This window comes from Culicoides brevitarsis, chromosome 1 (genome assembly GCF_036172545.1).
Source record: "Culicoides brevitarsis isolate CSIRO-B50_1 chromosome 1, AGI_CSIRO_Cbre_v1, whole genome shotgun sequence".
Lineage (NCBI taxonomy): Eukaryota > Metazoa > Arthropoda > Insecta > Diptera > Ceratopogonidae > Culicoides > Culicoides brevitarsis.
The window spans coordinates 44,750,640-44,771,627 of NC_087085.1; the positions used below are offsets into that span (position 1 = coordinate 44,750,640).

Below are 20,988 nucleotides of genomic sequence, written 5' to 3' on the forward strand. Positions count from 1 at the left end.
AAGTCTTCAATATAATTGAATATAAGAACATTCTTTTATTTATTTATTTTTTTTTTTATAAATAACTCGACTTGATTAATTCTTGACTTGTAAAATTGTATAATAAAAAAGGAACGTAATTTAAGTGTAAATAACTTTTTTTTTGTATGCCATGTTTTTCGATGAAACATTTTATTTTATTTTTAATATAATTAATTAGAATATTATTATTTATCTAAAAATATACATATTTTTTTTTGGTACATCAATTCGAGGTTTATCATTAATTCTTTTAAGTTATATATTTTTGTAAGACAGATTGTTTAGTATTTAGAGTCAAATATATAATTAATATAACAGTTATAATGAAAATAAAAAATTGTATATAAATAACAATAAAAATAATAATTTTTTTTTATTTGATTAATTTAAGTTTTTTTTTTTTTTTGTTTTAAGTAAGAATGTTCGATTATCGTGAGATTTTATACATTTATTATTTATTATTAATTTTTAACGTTTTTTTTTTAATCATTATTATTAATATTTGGCTTCATACAAGTTTTCTCTATTTATTTAGTACATACCTCGTTGGGCAGTTTTTAATTTATTAATAATCCATTAAATATTTATTTAGACTGAAATTGAATTCAAATGTTTTGTTTTTACATTATTTCCTTAACTATTCGCTTCTAGACATTGATTGGCCAGATATTATATATGTTTTGTCTGTTATATACAACAACCATACAAAAAGTTATTTTAGAAAGTCAGTAAATCAATTTAATTAGCAGAAACAATGTTTGCTAATCGGTGGTATGTCATATAAAAAACACGGAAGAAATCCCGAAAAATATGTTTTTTTTTTGCTATAAATGCTTTGTTATTATTTATTATTAATTATAATATTTATTTAATTGATGTTTTAATGGAATTCAGGTATTTTAATGATTGCAACAACTAACTGGGATAATTCAATTTATTTATTTTTTTTTTTGGTCTTGTGCTTTTGGTAATGAAAAAAATCATTTCAAATGTAAAATGATAGAAATTGTGAGTTATTTCTAATATTTTTCTAACATTATTTCTTATTTAATATATATTAATTTATTACTATATGCCATGAATTTAGAGTAAAAACTTACCTCAAATAAGGTCATTTAGATCTCATTCGGCAGCTTCGTCTTCTTCGCTGGAAGAACTTGCGGGAATTGTGGCGAACCATGGTTCACGTGACTTTGATACCCTGAAAAATTAAAAAAAAATGTTATTAATTGCCTTTAATTTTAAAATAAATAAAAATGATATATTTCATAAAAACGAAAAAAAAATTAAAAAAAATCTGAAAATTTATGAATTTTTGAAAAGGTTTGAAATTTAAAGTTATTTATTTAATTTATAACTTTATAATAATAAAATTAAATAAAATAATAATAAATTTATCAAAATAAAAATAATTTAATTTTGCAAAAACAAAAAAAAAGTAATAAATTTAAAAAAGCAATTTGATATTTTTAATTTTTTGAAAATAATTTTTTGAGAAATTTTAAAATATTTATTTAAATCTCAAAAAATATTTATAAAAAATGAAATTGAAATATTTTGATGAAAATTAAAAAAATAAATAAATGATTTGTACTATTTAAAGATAAAAAATAACTAAATAAAATAAATAATTAATTTAATAAAAAAATATTTTTTTTTAAATAATTTAATTTAATTTTAAAAAATAAATTAATAAGTTCAAAATAGTTGAAAGTTGATAAATTTTTATTTTTTCAAAAATATTTTTTTGAGAAATTTTCATTAAAATTCGAAAACAATAATTAAAATCTAAAAAAAAAAAATTATATTTTATTAAAATTAATTTATTTTTTTTCAATTAATTTTTAAAAAAAAATTTCTTCTATTAAAACTAAATATCATAAAAATTTCTATTTTTAATTAATTTTAATATTTTTTTTTAATCTTTAATTAATTTTTTAAATTAATTTTTTAAATTAATTTTTTAATTTAAATAATTAATTTAAATAATTAATTTAAAAAATTAATTGAAGAAAAAATAGAAAAGTTATAGAATTTAAGAAAAAAATTGTAAAAAAAATCTCAAAACTACTCACTGTTGTTTCTTATTCGTATTACTTGGCAACGTTGCCGAGACACGATAATACCCTTGTTGCTCCTCTCCAATCTTATCGCCACTTGTTTCGGGCATCTTTCGTTGTAACGTCATCGTTTCCATAGTTTCGCCATCTTCCTCATTCAGATAATACCGCGATCCATTCGCCGTCTTACAATTTTCGCACTCGCTCAAATAATCATCGTCCAAACTCGCGTCATTCGGCAAAAAATGCTGCTTTGGATTTGTGCAATTGGTTGAATTTAATACTGGTAACGGCTTCTTATTGCCATCCGCATGTCGATGCATCATCACACGTTGTTTGCTGCCATGGGGTCCTGCTGGAGGCTTCACATTATTTGCCGTGCGTTGCTTATTTGTCGAATTTTTTGGTAACGTATTATTTCCAAGAGTGTTGTTACTGTTATTGTTGTTGTTGGAATGACGCATCCTCAAGCTTGACATTTCCGCCGAGTGTCGATTGCTGTTCAAAAGTGAGAATTGAGCATCACGCGTCGTTGCATAAGTGCTTTGATCCCCATTTGAAGACAAAACGCTCAACTTTTGACTGGAAGTCTTGTACAATTTCGGCGGCAAAACGGGATTCGGCTCAATTGGGTAGCTGGTTGTCAATAAATTCTCATGGGAACGCGATTCGATCAAATTATTCCGAGATGACGTCTTCAGAATGGGTTTCGGAGGTTGTCGACGCGGCGTATTTGCGGAGGTGATTCCTAAGGCATTGGGATGCGCTGCCTCGAGTTTCAGCAAAGAAGGTTTCAAACGACGAATACTCGTGGTCGGATCGTACGTGGGTCCTGTCGGATACAAATTTGTCGGGACAAGCTCTTGTTGGCGTCGCGAAATCGTTTGAATCGTCCCGGATTGTGACGTTGAAGGAAAGGAAGTTGATTTTGAGACGACTGTTGATGACGAGGAGGATGAACTTTGTTTGGCAGCGACATTATTGAGTTTCGTCGTCAGAGTCGACAAAAAGAGACTTTGAGTATTTTGTTGAGCAGCTGCGGTAATTTGGGTCGAACCCATGTAAGTATTCGGAATATGCTGAATCGGGCATTGGCAAGCGGGTTTTTTGTTGTTATTGGGAGATTGAGCGCCTGAACTTGCCAACGACATGGGTTTGAGATTTGCCATAATTCCGTCGTTGGCGGTTACATTTCGGGGAATTGTGCGATGATAACGTTTCGGGGTTTTTGGGGCATCAACAAGACCTTCGCTGGAATTGCTGGCGGAGACAATCAACGGTTCCGTATCCAAATTCGTGTTGAGCGGTTCGGGTGTGTTGAAGAGAGGCGGCGGCAAAATCGTTGCAATTGTCGTGTTATTTGCGGAAATGCTCTGATTTGACGTTTGAACTTCTTTTGGCATTTGTCCGCGAATGAGACACGTGGCTTGCGTCGTTGTACGATGTCCCATGCTGGCAATCTGGTTCGTAATTGTGGTTGTATTGAGTTCGCAGTTCTGTAAAGTGCAGGGAATTTCGCGCGGTAAACTACTGATCAACTGCTGACCCATCGGATAGATGGCAGTCGATGACGGGTCAGCAGCGACGACAGCGGGAAGTTCGTTTGTGCGCGTTATTGTGTTGTTTGGCGATCGAACGTACTGATTTCGGATGTGATTTTCGCCTGCAGCTACCGCTGTGATGCTTCCTGCGTTGTTTATGTTGATGTTTATGAGATTTGTGGTTGTCGCACTGATATCGGGCTCCGAATTGCACACAGTTAAAGGCAGTGTACGATGCGTCGTTGCCACACTGACCGTACAAGTGTTCATACTTTCAGCTTGAGCAAGGGCAATTACTTCTTCGTAAGGGGGAGGAGCTTCTCCCCTTTGCGGGGGCTTCCATAACTGATATTGCCCCGGATACGCATCATATGCAAATCCCATTCCATCGCCTGTTGTGCCCATATAATTGCCTGATAAATACCCGATACTCTCGACATTTCGGGGATTTTCACGATTTTCTCCCCGATCGCCCCGATGACTCGATTTTCGATTGCGCAAACGATTAATGAGGAAGAAAAGCAAAGTTAACGAGAGAATGGCTGTTAAGCCACTCGCTATTAGTCATATACCGACGTCAGAATGCGCTGAATTGGTATGCGATCCGCCCTCCGGACCATCCGTGCAAATGTATTCGCAACACGAATCGCCCTGTTTCAAGCCATTTTTGCAATTTGGCGGAGGACTGCAGAGAATATCTTTGCAACTGTCTAAATTGTGGCCGTCGCGACATTCGCACATTTTGCAAGGCGCCGTGAAATAATGTTCGCCTTTTGTGAAGACGCGTCCCTGATAATCGCGACACTCCATCCTTCAGGAAAAATTTTCTTCTTCGCTGCTGAAGGTAAATATCTGTGTGTGTGTATGGATTGGTTTTTTTCCAAAATTTATTGCGTTCTAAAGTGGATAAGCGGCGCTTTGACACTCCTCTAAACTAACAACGCGTTGAAGATTCGTGTGAACATCCTTTGCAGCGGGTTTGAATGCGATTCGAGCTACTTTTTTGCTTTTTTCACTTTCAAAGTTGATTTTTCACAACAAATTTTTCCGATTTTCACACGTTAATTCAGGAAAAGACGTTTTCCGATTGAAAAACCACAATTGGATTTTTGTTTGGGAGTTGTGTTCGGAAAAAGTGAGACGAATGAAATTGAACTGTTATATGCTGATCAATTTCATTCGTCTCATTATTTCGAATTAATTGACCGTTAATCTAAAATTTAAGAAAATGTTCAAATTTTTTACATTTTTGGGTTAAATTCTTATGAAAAAGTTAAAAATTTTAATTAAAATTAGTTTCAAATTAATTATTTTTTTTAATTTTTAAAATTTTTAGTGAAAAATTATCAATTTTCCATAGAAAAATATTTATTTCTATTAATTTTCAATATTTCTGAAAAAAAAATTATAAATTTTTTTAATAATTTTAAAAAATATTTTACTTTTTTTACTCGAAATTCTTTATGTTTAAAAGATTCATGAAACCAAAAAAAAAATTTTTTTTTGATTCGACTTATATTTTCATTTTGAAAAAATTAAAAAATATTTTTTTTTTACATAAAAAAATAAGTTCAATTCTTAATTAAAATTCAATGAAAAAAAAAACTTAACGAAAAAATTTTAACATTTTTGGAATTTTCATCAAAATGTAAAAAAATGGAAAAATTTTAAAAATTTAAAAAAAAAATTTAAAAAATTTAAAAAATTTAAAAAATTCAAAAAATTTAATTTAAAAAAATTAAAAATTTAAAAAAATAAAAAAAATTAAAATAAAATAAAATTTAAAAAATTTAAAAAAATTTAAAAATTAAAATTAAAAAAAAATTACCAAAAATTTAAACATGAAAAAATTGAATTTTAGAATAAAACAATGAAATAATTTTATATTTTTTTTAATTTTTTTATTTATTTTTATTTAAAATATATTTTTTTGAGTAAATTTTAAAAGTTTTTCAATTTTAAACATGATGAAGAGTTTTTTAGAAGACTTTTTCGATTAGGTACATTTCAATGATATTTACAAACAATCTGCTTTAACTCTAAAACTTTTCAATATTTTCCACATTTTGTTGATTTTCATGATTTGCTTCATTCAGACTTGCTTTTTGGTTTCTCCAACGATAAATGAGGAAAAATATCAGCACAGACAGTAAAGGAAGAAAAGATAAAACGATTATCAATAAATAATTAACTTCCGAATTCGCATTATTTGCATCGTCATCCATGCAAATGAAATCACAGCAATTTTCTCCTTTTTCGAAACCATTTTTACAATTTGGCGGAGGACTGCACCAAACTTCTGAACAAATATCTAATTTGTGTCCGTCATAACATTCGCATCTTGTGCATCGAGCCTTGAAGTAAAGCTGTCCTTTGGCAAAATATCGTCCTTGAAAATCTCGACACATATCCAAAAAAATATTTTTTTTAGGATTTTCTTGATGATTTTTTCAGCAAAGTTGTTAGGTACTTGAATTTATTGCTTTTGACTTTTTTTCAACCCATAGGCACTTCAGATTCGGTTTCGTTCTGTTTGTTTGAAAACAAAACAAATTTTTCAAAACAATTTTCGCTCGCAATTGATTTTTCCTTCGAATGGAAAACTCATTTTCACTGCGATTTGTATTCAGGAAAAATCACTCTGCGGAAAAATTTTTACCGTTATAAGCCGCAAAACGATTTTTTTTTATTTTTTGATGAAAAACATTGCTCAAGACAAGTTTCATGGGAAGGCGTTTTACGAAGAGATAATTCTTTTTTTTACAAATTTCGAAATTTTTTTTTTATTTCATCAAAAATCGAGAAGATATGCATGGAAATTATCTTTAGAATGAATATTTATTAACTTTTAGCTTTGAAACCCATCAAAAGTTGGTTGAAACTTGACGTGAGAAAAAAACAACGATTTTTGCTCCTCATATGATAAAATCGTACTTTTTTTTATTTCATCAAAAATCGATCAGATATCAATGAAAATCAACTTTAGAATGAATATTTATTAAATTTTAGCTTTGAAACCCATCAAAAGTTGGTTGAAAATTGACTTGAGAAAAAACAACGATTTTTGCTCCTCATATGATAAAATCGTACTTTTTTTTATTTCATCAAAAATCGATCAGATATCAATGAAAATCAACTTTAGAATGAATATTTATTAAATTTTAGCTTTGAAACCCATCAAAAGTTGGTTGAAAATTGACTTGAGAAAAAAAGTACGATTTTAGCTCCTCATATGGAAAAATCGTTGTTTTTTTTATTTCTTCAAAAATCGATCAGATATCAATGAAAATCAACTTTAGAATGAATATTTATTAACTTTTAGCTTTGAAACCCATCAAAAGTTGGTTGAAACTTGACGTGAGAAAAAAACAACGATTTTTGCTCCTCATATGGAAAAATCGTTGTTTTTTTTATTTCATCAAAAATCGATCAGATATCAATGAAAATCAACTTTAGAATGAATATTTATTAACTTTTAGCTTTGAAACCCATCAAAAGTTGGTTGAAAATTGACTTGAGAAAAAAAGTACGATTTTTGCTCCTCATATGATAAAATCGTACTTTTTTTTTATTTCATCAAAAATCGATCAGATATCAATGAAAATCAACTTTAGAATGAATATTTATTAACTTTTAGCTTTGAAACCCATCAAAAGTTGGTTGAAAATTGACTTGAGAAAAAAACAACGATTTTTGCTCCTCATATGATAAAAAAAAGTACGTACGTTGTTTTTTTTATTTCATCAAAAATCGATCAGATATCAATGACGTGAGAAAAAAACAACGATTTTTGCTCCTCAAATCAACTTTAGAATTTATTCAATTTTAGCTTTGAAACCCATCAAAACTTGACTTGAGAAAAAAAGTACGATTTTTGCTCCTCATATGATAAAATCGTACTTTTTTTTATTTCGTCAAAAATCGATCAGATATCAATGGAAATCAACTTTAGAATGAATATTTATTAAATTTTAGCTTTGAAACCCATCAAAAGTTGGTTGAAAATTGACTTGAGAAAAAACAACGATTTTTGCTCCTCATATGATAAAATCGTTGTTTTTTTTATTTCATCAAAAATCGATCAGATATCAATGAAAATCAACTTTAGAATGAATATTTATTAAATTTTAGCTTTGAAACCCATCAAAAGTTGGTTGAAACTTGACTTGAGAAAAAAAGTACGATTTTTGCTCCTCATATGATAAAATCGTTGTTTTTTTTATTTCATCAAAAATCGATCAGATATCAATGAAAATCAACTTTAGAATGAATATTTATTAAATTTTAGCTTTGAAACCCATCAAAAGTTGGTTGAAAATTGACTTGAGAAAAAAAGTACGATTTTTGCTCCTCATATGATAAAATCGTACTTTTTTTTATTTCATCAAAAATCGATCAGATATCAATGAAAATCAACTTTAGAATGAATATTTATTAACTTTTAGCTTTGAAACCCATCAAAAGTTGGTTGAAAATTGACTTGAGAAAAAAAGTACGATTTTTGCTCCTCATATGATAAAATCGTTGTTTTTTTTATTTCATCAAAAATCGATCAGATATCAATGAAAATCAACTTTAGAATGAATATTTATTAAATTTTAGCTTTGAAACCCATCAAAAGTTGGTTGAAAATTGACTTGAGAAAAAAAGTACGATTTTTGCTCCTCATATGATAAAATCGTACTTTTTTTTATTTCATCAAAAATCGATCAGATATCAATGAAAATCAACTTTAGAATGAATATTTATTAACTTTTAGCTTTGAAACCCATCAAAAGTTGGTTGAAAATTGACTTGAGAAAAAAAGTACGATTTTTGCTCCTCATATGTTAAAATCGTACTTTTTTTTATTTGATCAAAAATCGATCAGATATCAATGAAAATCAACTTTAGAATGAATATTTATTAAATTTTAGCTTTGAAACCCATCAAAAGTTGGTTGAAAATTGACTTGAGAAAAAACAACGATTTTTGCTCCTCATATGATAAAATCGTACTTTTTTTTATTTCATCAAAAATCGATCAGATATCAATGAAAATCAACTTTAGAATGAATATTTATTAAAGTTTAGCTTTGAAACCCATCAAAAGTTGGTTGAAAATTGACTTGAGAAAAAACAACGATTTTTGCTCCTCATATGATAAAATCGTTGTTTTTTTTATTTCATCAAAAATCGATCAGATATCAATGAAAATCAACTTTAGAATGAATATTTATTAAATTTTAGCTTTGAAACCCATCAAAAGTTGGTTGAAAATTGACTTGAGAAAAAAAGTACGATTTTTGCTCCTCATATGATAAAATCGTACTTTTTTTTATTTCATCAAAAATCGATCAGATATCAATGAAAATCAACTTTAGAATGAATATTTATTAAAGTTTAGCTTTGAAACCCATCAAAAGTTGGTTGAAAATTGACTTGAGAAAAAACAACGATTTTTGCTCCTCATATGATAAAATCGTTGTTTTTTTTATTTCATCAAAAATCGATCAGATATCAATGAAAATCAACTTTAGAATGAATATTTATTAAATTTTAGCTTTGAAACCCATCAAAAGTTGGTTGAAAATTGACTTGAGAAAAAAAGTACGATTTTTGCTCCTCATATGATAAAATCGTACTTTTTTTTATTTCATCAAAAATCGATCAGATATCAATGAAAATCAACTTTAGAATGAATATTTATTAAATTTTAGCTTTGAAACCCATCAAAAGTTGGTTGAAAATTGACTTGAGAAAAAAAGTACGATTTTTGCTCCTCATATGATAAAATCGTACTTTTTTTTATTTGATCAAAAATCGATCAGATATCAATGAAAATCAACTTTAGAATGAATATTTATTAAATTTTAGCTTTGAAACCCATCAAAATTTGGCTTTTCAACCGTGAGAAAAAAAAAACGATTTTTGCTCCTCATATGATAAAATCGTACTTTTTTTTATTTCATCAAAAATCGATCAGATATCAATGAAAATCAACTTTAGAATGAATATTTATTAACTTTTAGCTTTGAAACCCATCAAAAGTTGGTTGAAAATTGACTTGAGAAAAAAAGTACGATTTTTGCTCCTCATATGATAAAATCGTACTTTTTTTTATTTCATCAAAAATCGATCAGATATCAATGAAAATCAACTTTAGAATGAATATTTATTAACTTTTAGCTTTGAAACCCATCAAAAGTTGGTTGAAAATTGACTTGAGAAAAAACAACGATTTTTGCTCCTCATATGATAAAATCGTTGTTTTTTTTATTTGATCAAAAATCGATCAGATATCAATGAAAATCAACTTTAGAATGAATATTTATTAAAGTTTAGCTTTGAAACCCATCAAAAGTTGGTTGAAAATTGACTTGAGAAAAAAAATTACGATTTTTGCTCCTCATATGATAAAATCGTACTTTTTTTTATTTCATCAAAAATCGATCAGATATCAATGAAAATCAACTTTAGAATGAATATTTATTAAAGTTTAGCTTTGAAACCCATCAAAAGTTGGTTGAAAATTGACTTGAGAAAAAAAACGATTTTTGCTCCTCACATTATAAAATCGTACTTTTTTTTATTTGATCAAAAATCGATCAGATATCAATGAAAATCAACTTTAGAATGAATATTTATTAAAGTTTAGCTTTGAAACCCATCAAAAGTTGGTTGAAAATTGACTTGAGAAAAAAAGTACGATTTTTGCTCCTCATATGATAAAATCGTACTTTTTTTTATTTCATCAAAAATCGATCAGATATCAATGAAAATCAACTTTAGAATGAATATTTATTAACTTTTAGCTTTGAAACCCATCAAAAGTTGGTTGAAAATTGACGTGAGAAAAAAATTACGATTTTTGCTCCTCATATGATAAAATCGTTGTTTTTTTTATTTGATCAAAAATCGATCAGATATCAATGAAAATCAACTTTAGAATGAATATTTATTAAATTTTAGCTTTGAAACCCATCAAAAGTTGGTTGAAAATTGACTTGAGAAAAAAAGTACGATTTTTGCTCCTCATATGATAAAATCGTACTTTTTTTTATTTCATCAAAAATCGATCAGATATCAATGAAAATCAACTTTAGAATGAATATTTATTAACTTTTAGCTTTGAAACCCATCAAAAGTTGGTTGAAAATTGACTTCAGAAAAAAAGTACGATTTTTGCTCCTCATATGATAAAATCGTACTTTTTTTTATTTGATCAAAAATCGATCAGATATCAATGAAAATCAACTTTAGAATGAATATTTATTAACTTTTAGCTTTGAAACCCATTAAAAATTGGTTGAAAAGTGTCTTGAGAAAAAAGTACGATTTTTGCTCCTCATATGATAAAATCGTACTTTTTTTTATTTGATCAAAAATCGATCAGATATCAATGAAAATCAACTTTAGAATGAATATTTATTAAAGTTTAGCTTTGAAACCCATCAAAAGTTGGTTGAAAATTGACGTGAGAAAAAAACAACGATTTTTGCTCCTCATATGATAAAATCGTTGTTTTTTTTATTTGATCAAAAATCGATCAGATATCAATGAAAATCAACTTTAGAATGAATATTTATTAAATTTTAGCTTTGAAACCCATCAAAAGTTGGTTGAAAATTGACTTGAGAAAAAAAGTACGATTTTTGCTCCTCATATGATAAAATCGTACTTTTTTTTATTTGATCAAAAATCGATCAGATATCAATGAAAATCAACTTTAGAATGAATATTTATTAACTTTTAGCTTTGAAACCCATCAAAAGTTGGTTGAAAATTGACTTGAGAAAAAAAGTACGATTTTTGCTCCTCATATGATAAAATCGTACTTTTTTTTATTTCATCAAAAATCGATCAGATATCAATGAAAATCAACTTTAGAATGAATATTTATTAAAGTTTAGCTTTGAAACCCATCAAAAGTTGGTTGAAAATTGACTTGAGAAAAAACAACGATTTTTGCTCCTCATATGATAAAATCGTACTTTTTTTTATTTGATCAAAAATCGATCAGATATCAATGAAAATCAACTTTAGAATGAATATTTATTAACTTTTAGCTTTGAAACGCATCAAAAGTTGGTTGAAAATTGACTTGAGAAAAAAAGTACGATTTTTGCTCCTCATATGATAAAATCGTACTTTTTTTTATTTGATCAAAAATCGATCAGATATCAATGAAAATCAACTTTAGAATGAATATTTATTAAATTTTAGCTTTGAAACCCATCAAAAGTTGGTTGAAAATTGACTTGAGAAAAAAAGTACGATTTTTGCTCCTCATATGATAAAATCGTACTTTTTTTTATTTCATCAAAAATCGATCAGATATCAATGAAAATCAACTTTAGAATGAATATTTATTAAATTTTAGCTTTGAAACCCATCAAAAGTTGGTTGAAAATTGACTTGAGAAAAAAAGTACGGTTTTTGCTCCTCATATGATAAAATCGTTGTTTTTTTTATTTCATCAAAAATCGATCAGATATCAATGGAAATCAACTTTAGAATGAATATTTATTAACTTTTAGGCTTGAAATCCATCAAAAGTTGACAAAATGAAAAAAATTTCTCAAAAATTCTATTTAAAATCCATATTCTTTTATTTCGAATAACTTATTTGACGAGGAATCGTAACTAACTATTCATATTAACTATTTTTTAATACAAAAGAAAAAAAAATGAAAAAAAAAACGGATTATTGCAAGTTTTCAACTAAATTTCTATTATTCGCAAAAGTCGGCGGCAGATGATTCACGCGACTGTTTGGCAATTTGTTCTGTTGCTGCTGCGATTGTTGCGGATTCATGTGAAGTGCAGGCGATTGATGTGCATTGTTAATACTAGAAGGATGTCCTGCATGAGGATGAGAATGATGTTGAGGCGGATGCGACGCCGGTTGATAATGCGAGGGACGCAAAAGATGAAAAAACAACATTGGCACGCGATTCGGATACAAATATCGCGGTTGTAGCAAATCGGGCGACGGATCGCCATCGGGAGGCGGCGGAGGCTCGGCATGCTCAAGTTCTGGCGGAATATTTAGTTCGATTGGGAATGGCGTCAATTCCGTTGATGGACCCTGAAATGAAAAAAAAAATGTTTTTAAAATTTTTCAAAAAAAAAAAAAAATTTTTTTCTTACAGTCTTGTTTTCAGTAGTTTCACTCACGGGATGCTTCTTGCGCTTTTTGAGCTTCTTTTTGCGTTTTTCGTTAGCTTGTGACGTGTTTGGAGATACTTCTGCGTTTTGATCGTTGTCGGAATACGAACTGCCATCTCCGGGTAAAATTCCATCCGCAAATTTGACGGATTTTTTGACGATTTTCGTTTCACTGTTGAAGAAAAAATTTAAAAAAAAAATTATTAAAAAAATAAAAAATGTTTTAGATTTATTTTCGATAAAAAAAATCGAATATCTCATGCGTGAAAAAAATAAATTTTAATTTTTTTTTAACATTCTATTTTAAATATTTTTTTTAAAAAAAAAAATATTAATTTACTTTAATTTTTTTTTATATTTGAAGTTTTTAAAAAAATTTTTGAATTTGAGTTTTTTCAATTGATTTTTAAAAAAAAATTTTTTTTAAATTTTAAAGTTTTCGAATTTTTTTTTATTTTTAAAAAAAATTCATTAAATTTTATAATTAATTAAAAAAATATTATTTTTTAAAAAAAATTTTTAATATTTGAAATTTTTTTAATAATTTTTAATTAATTTTTTGAAAATATTTTTTTTTTAAAAAGTTTAAAAAAAAAAATTTTCTAAATTTTTTTTTTAAAAAATTTTTAATTTTTTTAATTAATTATTTTAAAAAAAATTTTTTAAAATTTTTAATTAATTTTTTTTTAATTTGAAATTTTTTAAATAATTTTTTAATTTGCTTTAATTTTAATTTTGCTTTAATTGATTTTTTAAAAAATATTTTTTTTTTTTAATTTTTTTCAAATTCAATTTTTCAAAAAAAAATTAAATAAAAAAAAAACTTACGTTTCTTCTTTCTTTTTCAAAATGCCTCGATCTTTGGTTCCATAAATTCCTTTCCTATCAATTTCGTCAAAGGGAGCATCTTCTTCGTCACTCGACAGTACCTCGTCTTTGACTCCAATGCTCACGAGACGCTTAATTTCCAATTTTAGCTTTTCCTTTCGCATTTTCTTCTCCAACCGTTTCTTGTCTCTCTCAGCTTTGCGTTTTTTTCGCATTTCCAAACGCTTTTCCTTGCGACTTTGGAGTTCTTCCGCTGTAAAAATGAGTTTTTTCTTCTTCACTTCTTGCTGCGGGCCGAAGATTTCTTGTTGCGGAGTGTTTTCTTGTCGACTTTCCGCATGCAAATCGATGTTTGTGGGCACAATTTCGAGCATATTTCCCTTTTGCAGGGCCTTGCCTGACATTACGCTTTGCGGAGCAGGAATATTTGGAGCGATTTGAGGCGTTGGATGATGTTGATGGAACGAAACTTGCGGCACGGGCTTGATATTCGACTGATGCGGCATCATCATCATCGGAGGTTCGCGTGAAAATTGGGGATTTGGCGTTCGCGGGGGGTTATTGTGATAATTTGTGTATCGCGGATTGGGATAATGGGGATCCATGCCGCCGGGTTGAGGTCCATTGTAAACAGCGGGATCGTAACGATATTGGAGCTGTTGTGAATGATGATGCGGCGGATATTGCGTCGGATTGTAATTATTGTAGCGATAAGGTTCCTCCTGATACGGATATTTCGAAGTTTCGCCGCCAAGAGCCATGTTGATGCGATCATCCAACGACAAACGACGCGGCGAATCGTGCAAAGGCATGTGTTGCTCGTGCGAATGATGCGGATGATGCGAATGGTGATGCAATGACGGATCTTCGTACGAGTAAAATCCCTCAGTTGTCATGTGAGTTTGTATTTTGTACAATTGTTGCTGTTCCAACTCGGCGTCGCTAATTGTCGAATCAGCTAAACTCCGTTTAAATCCAGCAACGGGAGATTCGGTGTCACTTTGGGGCGACGGCGGGCGTCGATAATCCCGATTATTCCACAAATTTCGTCGATTTCTTAACGGACTTCGACTGTGACTGCGGGATCTCGAGTAATACTTGTTCTTTGGACTTTCAGGTGTTCGCGGAGAACGAGGGCGACGATGGCGAGGCGATGAAACGCGTCGATTATTTCGTCGAATGGGACTTCGGGAGATGGATCGACGATGAGAACGATCGCGAGAACGACGACGTCGTATGGGACTTTTGGAATTTCGACGTCGTTTGTCGCTTGGGCGACGATCTCGACTGTTGCCACGCTGATTTCTCGTGTCGCGACGACGATCTCTGCTCCGTGAACGAGTTCGTTGGCGTTTTCGTTCATCGTTTGTGATCGATTTTTTGTCTCCTCCGATGGATTTTCTGTCAGATTTGCGATCTTTTGAACGACTTCGAGATCGTTTGCGGGATTTTGAACTTTCGTCGTGTTGTTGCTTCTTCTTCTCGGCAACATTCTCGACATTTTCAAATACAGGCTGAAAAAAAAATAGAAGGGAAAAAATTAATAGGTATAATTTTTTATCATATACAAAAAAAAATTACAACAAAAATTGCATTTTCATCAAATTTTCATCTAAAATTTTTTTTAGCCAACAATATAGAATTTTGATAAATTTTGAATATTTTCATAAAGAAAGTAATAAAATTTTGAGAATTTTTTTTTTTTTTTTTGAAATATAAAAATTTAAAATTTTTACATTTTTAAGTATTATGTGAACAAGAAAAAATTAAAAAGTCAAATATTTAATTTTTAAAATAAATTAAAATTATCGAAAATATAATTTAAAAAAAATTAAAGAAATATAACAACAAAATATAAATAAAAATAATTTTAAAAAATTAAAAATATATTTTAAAAAATAATTTAAAAAAATAAGTTAAAAAATAATTTAAATAAATTCAAAATTAAATTTAAAAAATAATTTAAAAAGTTTAATTGAAAACATATTGAAAATATTATTAAATTAAAAATAAAAAAAAAATGAGATAAATTTTTAAAATTTGTTTAAAATTATTTCATGAATTTTTTAAATAAAATAAGAACAAGAAGAAATTTAAAAAAAAAATGAAAAAAAATTTAAATATTTGACTACTTTAATATAAATTAAAATTATAGAAAAATAATAAAAAAAAATTTTTTAAAAATAATTCAAAAAAAATTTAAAAAATAATTAAAGAAGTTTAATTGAATCAAAATTAAAAAAATGAAAAAAATTTGTTTAAATTTTTTTTTTATTTTTTAAAAATTATTTTCATGAACTTTTCATGAATTTTTGAAATAAAATGAGAACAAGAAAAAATTTAAACAAAAAAAAAAAAATTTTTAAAGAATTTGAAAAAAAAATTGAAATGAAAAATTTTAACAAAAAAAAAAATTTAAAAAAAATTTTAAATTTAAATTTAAATTAAAAAAATAATTTTAAAAAAATAAATTAAAAAAATAAGTTAAGAATAAAAATAATTAAAAAAATAATTTAAAAATTTTTTTAAAAATAATTTAAAAAAAATTATAATTTTAATTTAAAAAATAAATAAAAAATAATTTAAAAAAAATTTAAAAAAAAAAAAATTTAAAAATAAATTTAAAAACTTAATTAAAAATAATTAATAGAAATATTATAAAAAAAATCCAAAATTTAAAAGAATTTTTTTTTAAATTTTTTAAAAATTATTTTCATGTTTTTCGACAAATAAAAATGTAATTTCAAATTATAAAAATAAATTTCATCTAAAACAAAAAAATCAACCCATTTTAAATCAAAAATAATTAATCATGATTTGCCAATTAACACTTTTAATGTACGAAAAAACATTCTAAGTGCACTTTTTAACATTGTAGTAAATTGTTCTAACTATGTGTTAGAATGGAAAAATTCTTGTGAATGAAATTAGTCGCTAATCGATATTTTTCTGTAATGGATCAAAAAATATTCTTAACTTTTATTTTAATTTTAGCTTCCGCAAATGCCGTTTCTCGCGAAAAACGATTTCTTTTATTTCCGCGAGCAAATCCCACACGTATTCAGTTCGTTTTTGGCGTTGGAAGTAAGTCTTTTTTCACAAAAAATTTATTAAAAATTTAATTTTTAATTTTTTTCAGTCCCTTTGGATCTCCCGCAAATATCAGTAATTTCGGGATACGTTCTCCGAGGCAATTATTACCTTCCATGGGACATTCAGCAATTTGTCCCGATGTTTCTGAAGAACGAAACTATTTTGGCGGATGAGATTTGGACCCGATTGAATCGAACAGACTTTCTGCGACGCAAACGCGAAGCAAATTACATCGAAAAATCACAAAATGAAATTATTCCTGCACAAAAAAATTATGAAATTCCGTTTAATTCGCGATGGACCTTTTATGACATCATCATTGGAGCAATCGAAAAGTGAGTTTTTTCCATTTTCATGATAAAAATTGATTTTTTTTGCATTTTAGTCAAGGATACGTCGGAAAATCTTGTCTTTTGAGGGCGATTTGTGAAGCAGCAACTGTTAAATTCACTCATTACAGCGGAATTATTGGAGAATTGTTGCATGTTCTCTTGAGGTAAGTCAATTTTTTTGATTTTTTTGATTAAAATTTAATCCAAAAAAAAATTTTTTAGTCCTTCGACGTCAAATGATAAAATTCTGAAGCACGAACATCACGAATATTACTTTGCGGAAGATGCTGGGCTCAAATCCAAACCCTGCCATTTACTTTTTAAGGATTGCACGACGTCAATTTTGGAGTTCTTCACGAATATTTTGGAAGTTGATCAATAATTTTCGTAAATTAAAAAAATAAAAACTCACCATTTCCTGTTCCGTCATGTGCGCTTTCAAGCTGTAGACTTTTTGTATCAAATTCATCTGAATTTTGATGGGATTTTCGCGTTTTTCCGGCAACGGAGTCAATACTGGCGTTTGATCGATTGTGCTACTCACGACGGCATCCGGTTTTGGCGGCAACAATTCACGTGGCGGCGTTTTCGAGGGACTAGAGAGCTTCTTTTCTGCCATTTTCGCTTCTTCCTCGTCGTTTGAATCGGATTCTGAGGACGAATCCGACGAATCGCTGTCGCTCGAGGACGAACTTTCATCACTTGAGGAGTTATTCGTTGACGTTGTTGTTGTTGTAGTGCCCGATGTGCGAGAACTATTCGTCGATTGCGATAAGGAACGTGAAATTTTCTTCGGTTTTGCCTCTTTTTCCTTCGTGTCGTCATTTTCTGTTAAGCTGTTGATAAAAGTCTCGTATTCAGACTCGAGTTTTACCGGAAGAGGCTTTTCCGGGATGAATTTTGTGTCGATTACGTTCATATCACAAGGTTCGTAGAGACTTTCTGCCGGTTTTGAGTCGGATTTGGGCTCGGAAGCGAACAAATCTTTAATTTTGTTCAAGAAATCCTCGGGTTTTAAGTTTTCTTGCGCGAGTTTTTCGAATTCTGATAATGGGGCGAGGATTTCTGAGACGTTGCTTTCGATTTTCTTCAACATCATTGCATGTTCTGACTTTTTACTGTCCCGAGTTGGTTCTTCTTTTGTAATTTTTATGGGAGATTTCTCTCGTTTTACTTCAGGAATTGGAATTTTTACTTCCTTAACGGGCGATTTTTGCTTTTTTACTTCTTTTAAGGGAGATTTTTCCTTTTTGATCTCTTTAACAGGAGATTTCGGGAGATTTTTATCACTTTTTATGGTTGTTGGAGCGAAAATGTCGTCGTCATCTTTCGCAGGTTTCAATCCTTGCACTTCTTCGAGCTCATCGGCGAAGGATAATGTAAGTTTTTGCTCTTGACGAGGCTTTGTACTACTTTTGGACCCATCTTTAATGGGAGAAATTACTTTTTTTGACTCATTTTTGATCTCATCTTCCTTTTTTCTCACATTTTTAGGCGGAGTTCGATGATCTCGTGTCGATTTTCGATCTTTTTCATCTCTGTGACTTGTTCTTGGGCGATCTTCTTTACTTTCGTGACTTGATTTCTTCTCATCTTTTACTTTTTTCTCATCAATTTTGCTCGATTTTTCAATTTTTTGATCATTTCGTGAACTTTTATCCATCGATGAGGGTCGTTTCGAACGATTAATGTCATGTTTATTCGATTTTTCGCTCGGCAAAGATGTTCGATGGTCATTTTTCGGTTCAGGTCGAGATTTTTTGTCACTTTTTGTATCTCTACTACGTGAATTTGAGCGATGATTGTCATTTACTCGTCGTTTCTCGTCTCGTTGAGGCGTTTTTTTGTCCGATTGTGCTGATTTTGGTTTCGATTCTGATTCTTTTCTGTCACGGGATCGTCTTGCCGAATGTGAAATGCTTCGATTTTGGTTGTCATTTGTTCGTTTTCTGTCTGACGGGGTTCGTTCACGACTTTTTCTCTCAATTTTCTTCTCAACTTTGTCAGATTTTTCGGATTTTTTCCTCTCAGGTGACTTTTTGCGATGATCACTTTTGGATTTTTCACTTTTTTCCTTTTCCTTATGGTCTTTTCGCTCGAATTTTTCATCACTAGCCTTGTTTGAATGCACATCGGATGATTTTTTACTCGTTGCAGTATCCTTAATACTCGGTAACTGTTTGGATTCTTCGCTGGTTTTGTCATGAGTTGATTTTTTGTCATCTGCGACGTTGCTCTTATCATGTTTGAGGTTGAAACGAGATGAGAATGTAATTTTTGGCAGTGTATTTGTGTGTCTAAAAAATTTTTTTTTGATTAAAATTGTTTAAAAGTCAATTTTGGGATGAAAAAACTCACTTTACTAAGGCAAATGGAATTTCTTGAACAGTTCCGTCGCTCATTTTAATCTGATACGATCTAAAATTTTAAAAAATTATTAAAAAAAAATATTTTTGATGAAATATTTTCAATTTTTTACCGTTTTTCTTCTTTTTTTGAACAATCCTTTGATAAATCCTTCTCTTTCGGGCATTCTTTTGTCAATTCTTTCACGTTTTCAGTCACTTTCGATGCATTTTCACTCATTTTTGGAACAATTTTTTCACTTTTCTCACTCTTTTGCTTCACCGACGCCTTCGGGGTTCGTGATCTGGTTCGACTTCGCTTCCTTTCTCTCTTTTTCTCGCGCGACGAATGACTTTCAGGCGATGTTCTCGAACGTTTCTTATCATTTTTGTCATTTTCTTTGACTTTTTCTGCCTTTTCTATCTTCACGGGGGTTTTTTCCTTCTTAACTGGTTCAATTGGCGTCGTTTCTTTCACACTTTCATGCAATTCCGCATTCAAATCTTTAATTTTGAGTTTGAGTTCTTTAATGAAATCATCATCGTCTGCCGAAAGTGTCGTCAATTCCTCAACTTTTTCCAGTTCAATCGATTTTTCGTCTGATTTTCTCTTTTCTTTCTTCTTTTTGGCGGATTTTCCCTCGAAACTTCCCGATGAACGACGACTTGAACTGCGTTTTGAACTTTTGCGCTCTTTTGAGTCTTTTGAACGATGCTCCTTGTCTCTCGAACGACTTCGTGATCGACGAAAATTGCGTTGTTGGTTGTTATTGAAGCGTCCTCGCGATGCATTTCCCCGAAAACGACTCTGAATGCGTTGTCTCAAGTCGAATTTTACGTGATTATTTGGAAATTCTGAACGATTTTCGACCTTTTCCGCTGAAATTTCTTTAGAAACTTGCATTTCGTCGTCGTCGTCATCGACAATTTCACCTTCACTTAATTCCGAATCCGTATTTAGCGTTCGATCCATGCGATAAAGGCGTTTTCCATTCACTTCATCGGTTACGGATGACATTTTTGGAGATTTTTCCGTTTCTTTCGGGTTCAAATCCATTTTTGCTTCCGTCATATCCAATTCCTCGTCGCTGTACAACGACAACGTTGGTTTTGCGACAATTTTCTTCTCCGACATTGCCTTGAGACGCTTTTTTGCCGCATCGCGGATACTTTGGTCGTCACAAGTCTCCATTATTTCGCGTGTTTGTTGGCTTGAAAACGGTTTGTGGCTTCAATTTTTGACCTGGAACGAGAAAAAATGAGATTATTATTAGACACATGCATTTTCAGACTTCCAATTTTCTCCATGTTTAATTTTCGAGACTTTCAAAAGGGCTTCCGAACATTTTACGATCCTTTCTTTTTCATTTCGCTCGTGAATTTTCGCGATTTTGAGGTTATACTTACCATCAAACCTCGGATTTATTGATTATCTGTGGCTTTTAGTGCATATTGAGGGCTAATCGCTCGGATTATTGTTTTGAAAATGCTATCAATGATCTCGAGATGACCCTGAATTCCTCACTGAAATCCGCATGAAACGCAAATTCATGAGACGAATGAAATTGATAACTAAAAAATCGCTTTTTACGCTAATTCAACCATAATTTAATTTGAAT

At 29.7% G+C, this 20,988-nt stretch overlaps 3 protein-coding genes across 4 annotated transcripts; 1 reads left to right on the plus strand and 2 right to left on the minus strand.

The window, feature by feature from the left end:
- Positions 1-448: 448 nt before the first annotated feature.
- Positions 449-4,028, minus strand: LOC134837095 (mucin-5AC-like). Of its 2 annotated transcripts, XM_063852411.1 has the most exons (3): positions 2,097-4,028; positions 1,122-1,222; positions 449-705 (listed from the first exon to the last, which is right to left on the minus strand). In XM_063852411.1, the coding sequence occupies exons 1-2, from the start codon at positions 4,025-4,027 to the stop codon at positions 1,144-1,146; spliced, it is 2,010 nt and encodes a 669-aa protein (XP_063708481.1). In that variant the 5' UTR covers position 4,028; the 3' UTR covers positions 449-705; positions 1,122-1,143. The 2 variants fall into 2 exon arrangements, with proteins under 2 accessions (XP_063708481.1, XP_063708480.1); XM_063852410.1 differs by lacking the exon at positions 449-705 and having other exon boundaries at positions 924-1,222.
- Positions 4,029-12,194: 8,166 nt separating this feature from the next.
- LOC134837924 (serine/arginine repetitive matrix protein 2-like) lies at positions 12,195-20,893 on the minus strand. Its single transcript, XM_063853319.1, has 7 exons — positions 20,777-20,893; positions 19,504-20,612; positions 19,383-19,442; positions 17,437-19,321; positions 13,600-15,113; positions 12,754-12,943; positions 12,195-12,691 (listed from the first exon to the last, which is right to left on the minus strand). The coding sequence occupies exons 2-7, from the start codon at positions 20,559-20,561 to the stop codon at positions 12,308-12,310; spliced, it is 5,091 nt and encodes a 1,696-aa protein (XP_063709389.1). The 5' UTR covers positions 20,562-20,612; positions 20,777-20,893; the 3' UTR covers positions 12,195-12,307.
- On the plus strand, positions 16,550-17,466 carry LOC134834479 (uncharacterized). Its single transcript, XM_063849179.1, has 4 exons — positions 16,550-16,683; positions 16,739-17,027; positions 17,078-17,188; positions 17,247-17,466. The coding sequence occupies exons 1-4, from the start codon at positions 16,554-16,556 to the stop codon at positions 17,404-17,406; spliced, it is 690 nt and encodes a 229-aa protein (XP_063705249.1). The 5' UTR covers positions 16,550-16,553; the 3' UTR covers positions 17,407-17,466.
- Positions 20,894-20,988: the final 95 nt, after the last annotated feature.

Bases quoted from the DNA above. Each gene is read 5' to 3' on its own strand.
- LOC134837095 (XM_063852411.1), bottom strand. From the start codon at position 4,027: ATGGGCACAACAGGCGATGGAATGGGATTTGCATATGATGCGTATCCG. The intron at 1,223-2,096 runs GTGAGTAGTTTT...TTAATTTTTCAG, and splicing joins AATACGAATAAGAAACAACA to GGTATCAAAGTCACGTGAAC.
- LOC134834479 (XM_063849179.1), top strand. From the start codon at position 16,554: ATGGATCAAAAAATATTCTTAACTTTTATTTTAATTTTAGCTTCCGCA. The intron at 17,028-17,077 runs GTGAGTTTTTTC...TTTGCATTTTAG, and splicing joins ATCATTGGAGCAATCGAAAA to TCAAGGATACGTCGGAAAAT. The intron at 17,189-17,246 runs GTAAGTCAATTT...AAAATTTTTTAG, and splicing joins TTGTTGCATGTTCTCTTGAG to TCCTTCGACGTCAAATGATA.
- LOC134837924 (XM_063853319.1), bottom strand. From the start codon at position 20,561: ATGGAGACTTGTGACGACCAAAGTATCCGCGATGCGGCAAAAAAGCGT. The intron at 19,322-19,382 runs GTGAGTTTTTTC...AAAATTTTTTAG, and splicing joins ATTCCATTTGCCTTAGTAAA to ACACACAAATACACTGCCAA. The intron at 15,114-17,436 runs GTGAGTTTTTAT...TTTTTTTTTCAG, and splicing joins ACATGACGGAACAGGAAATG to CCTGTATTTGAAAATGTCGA.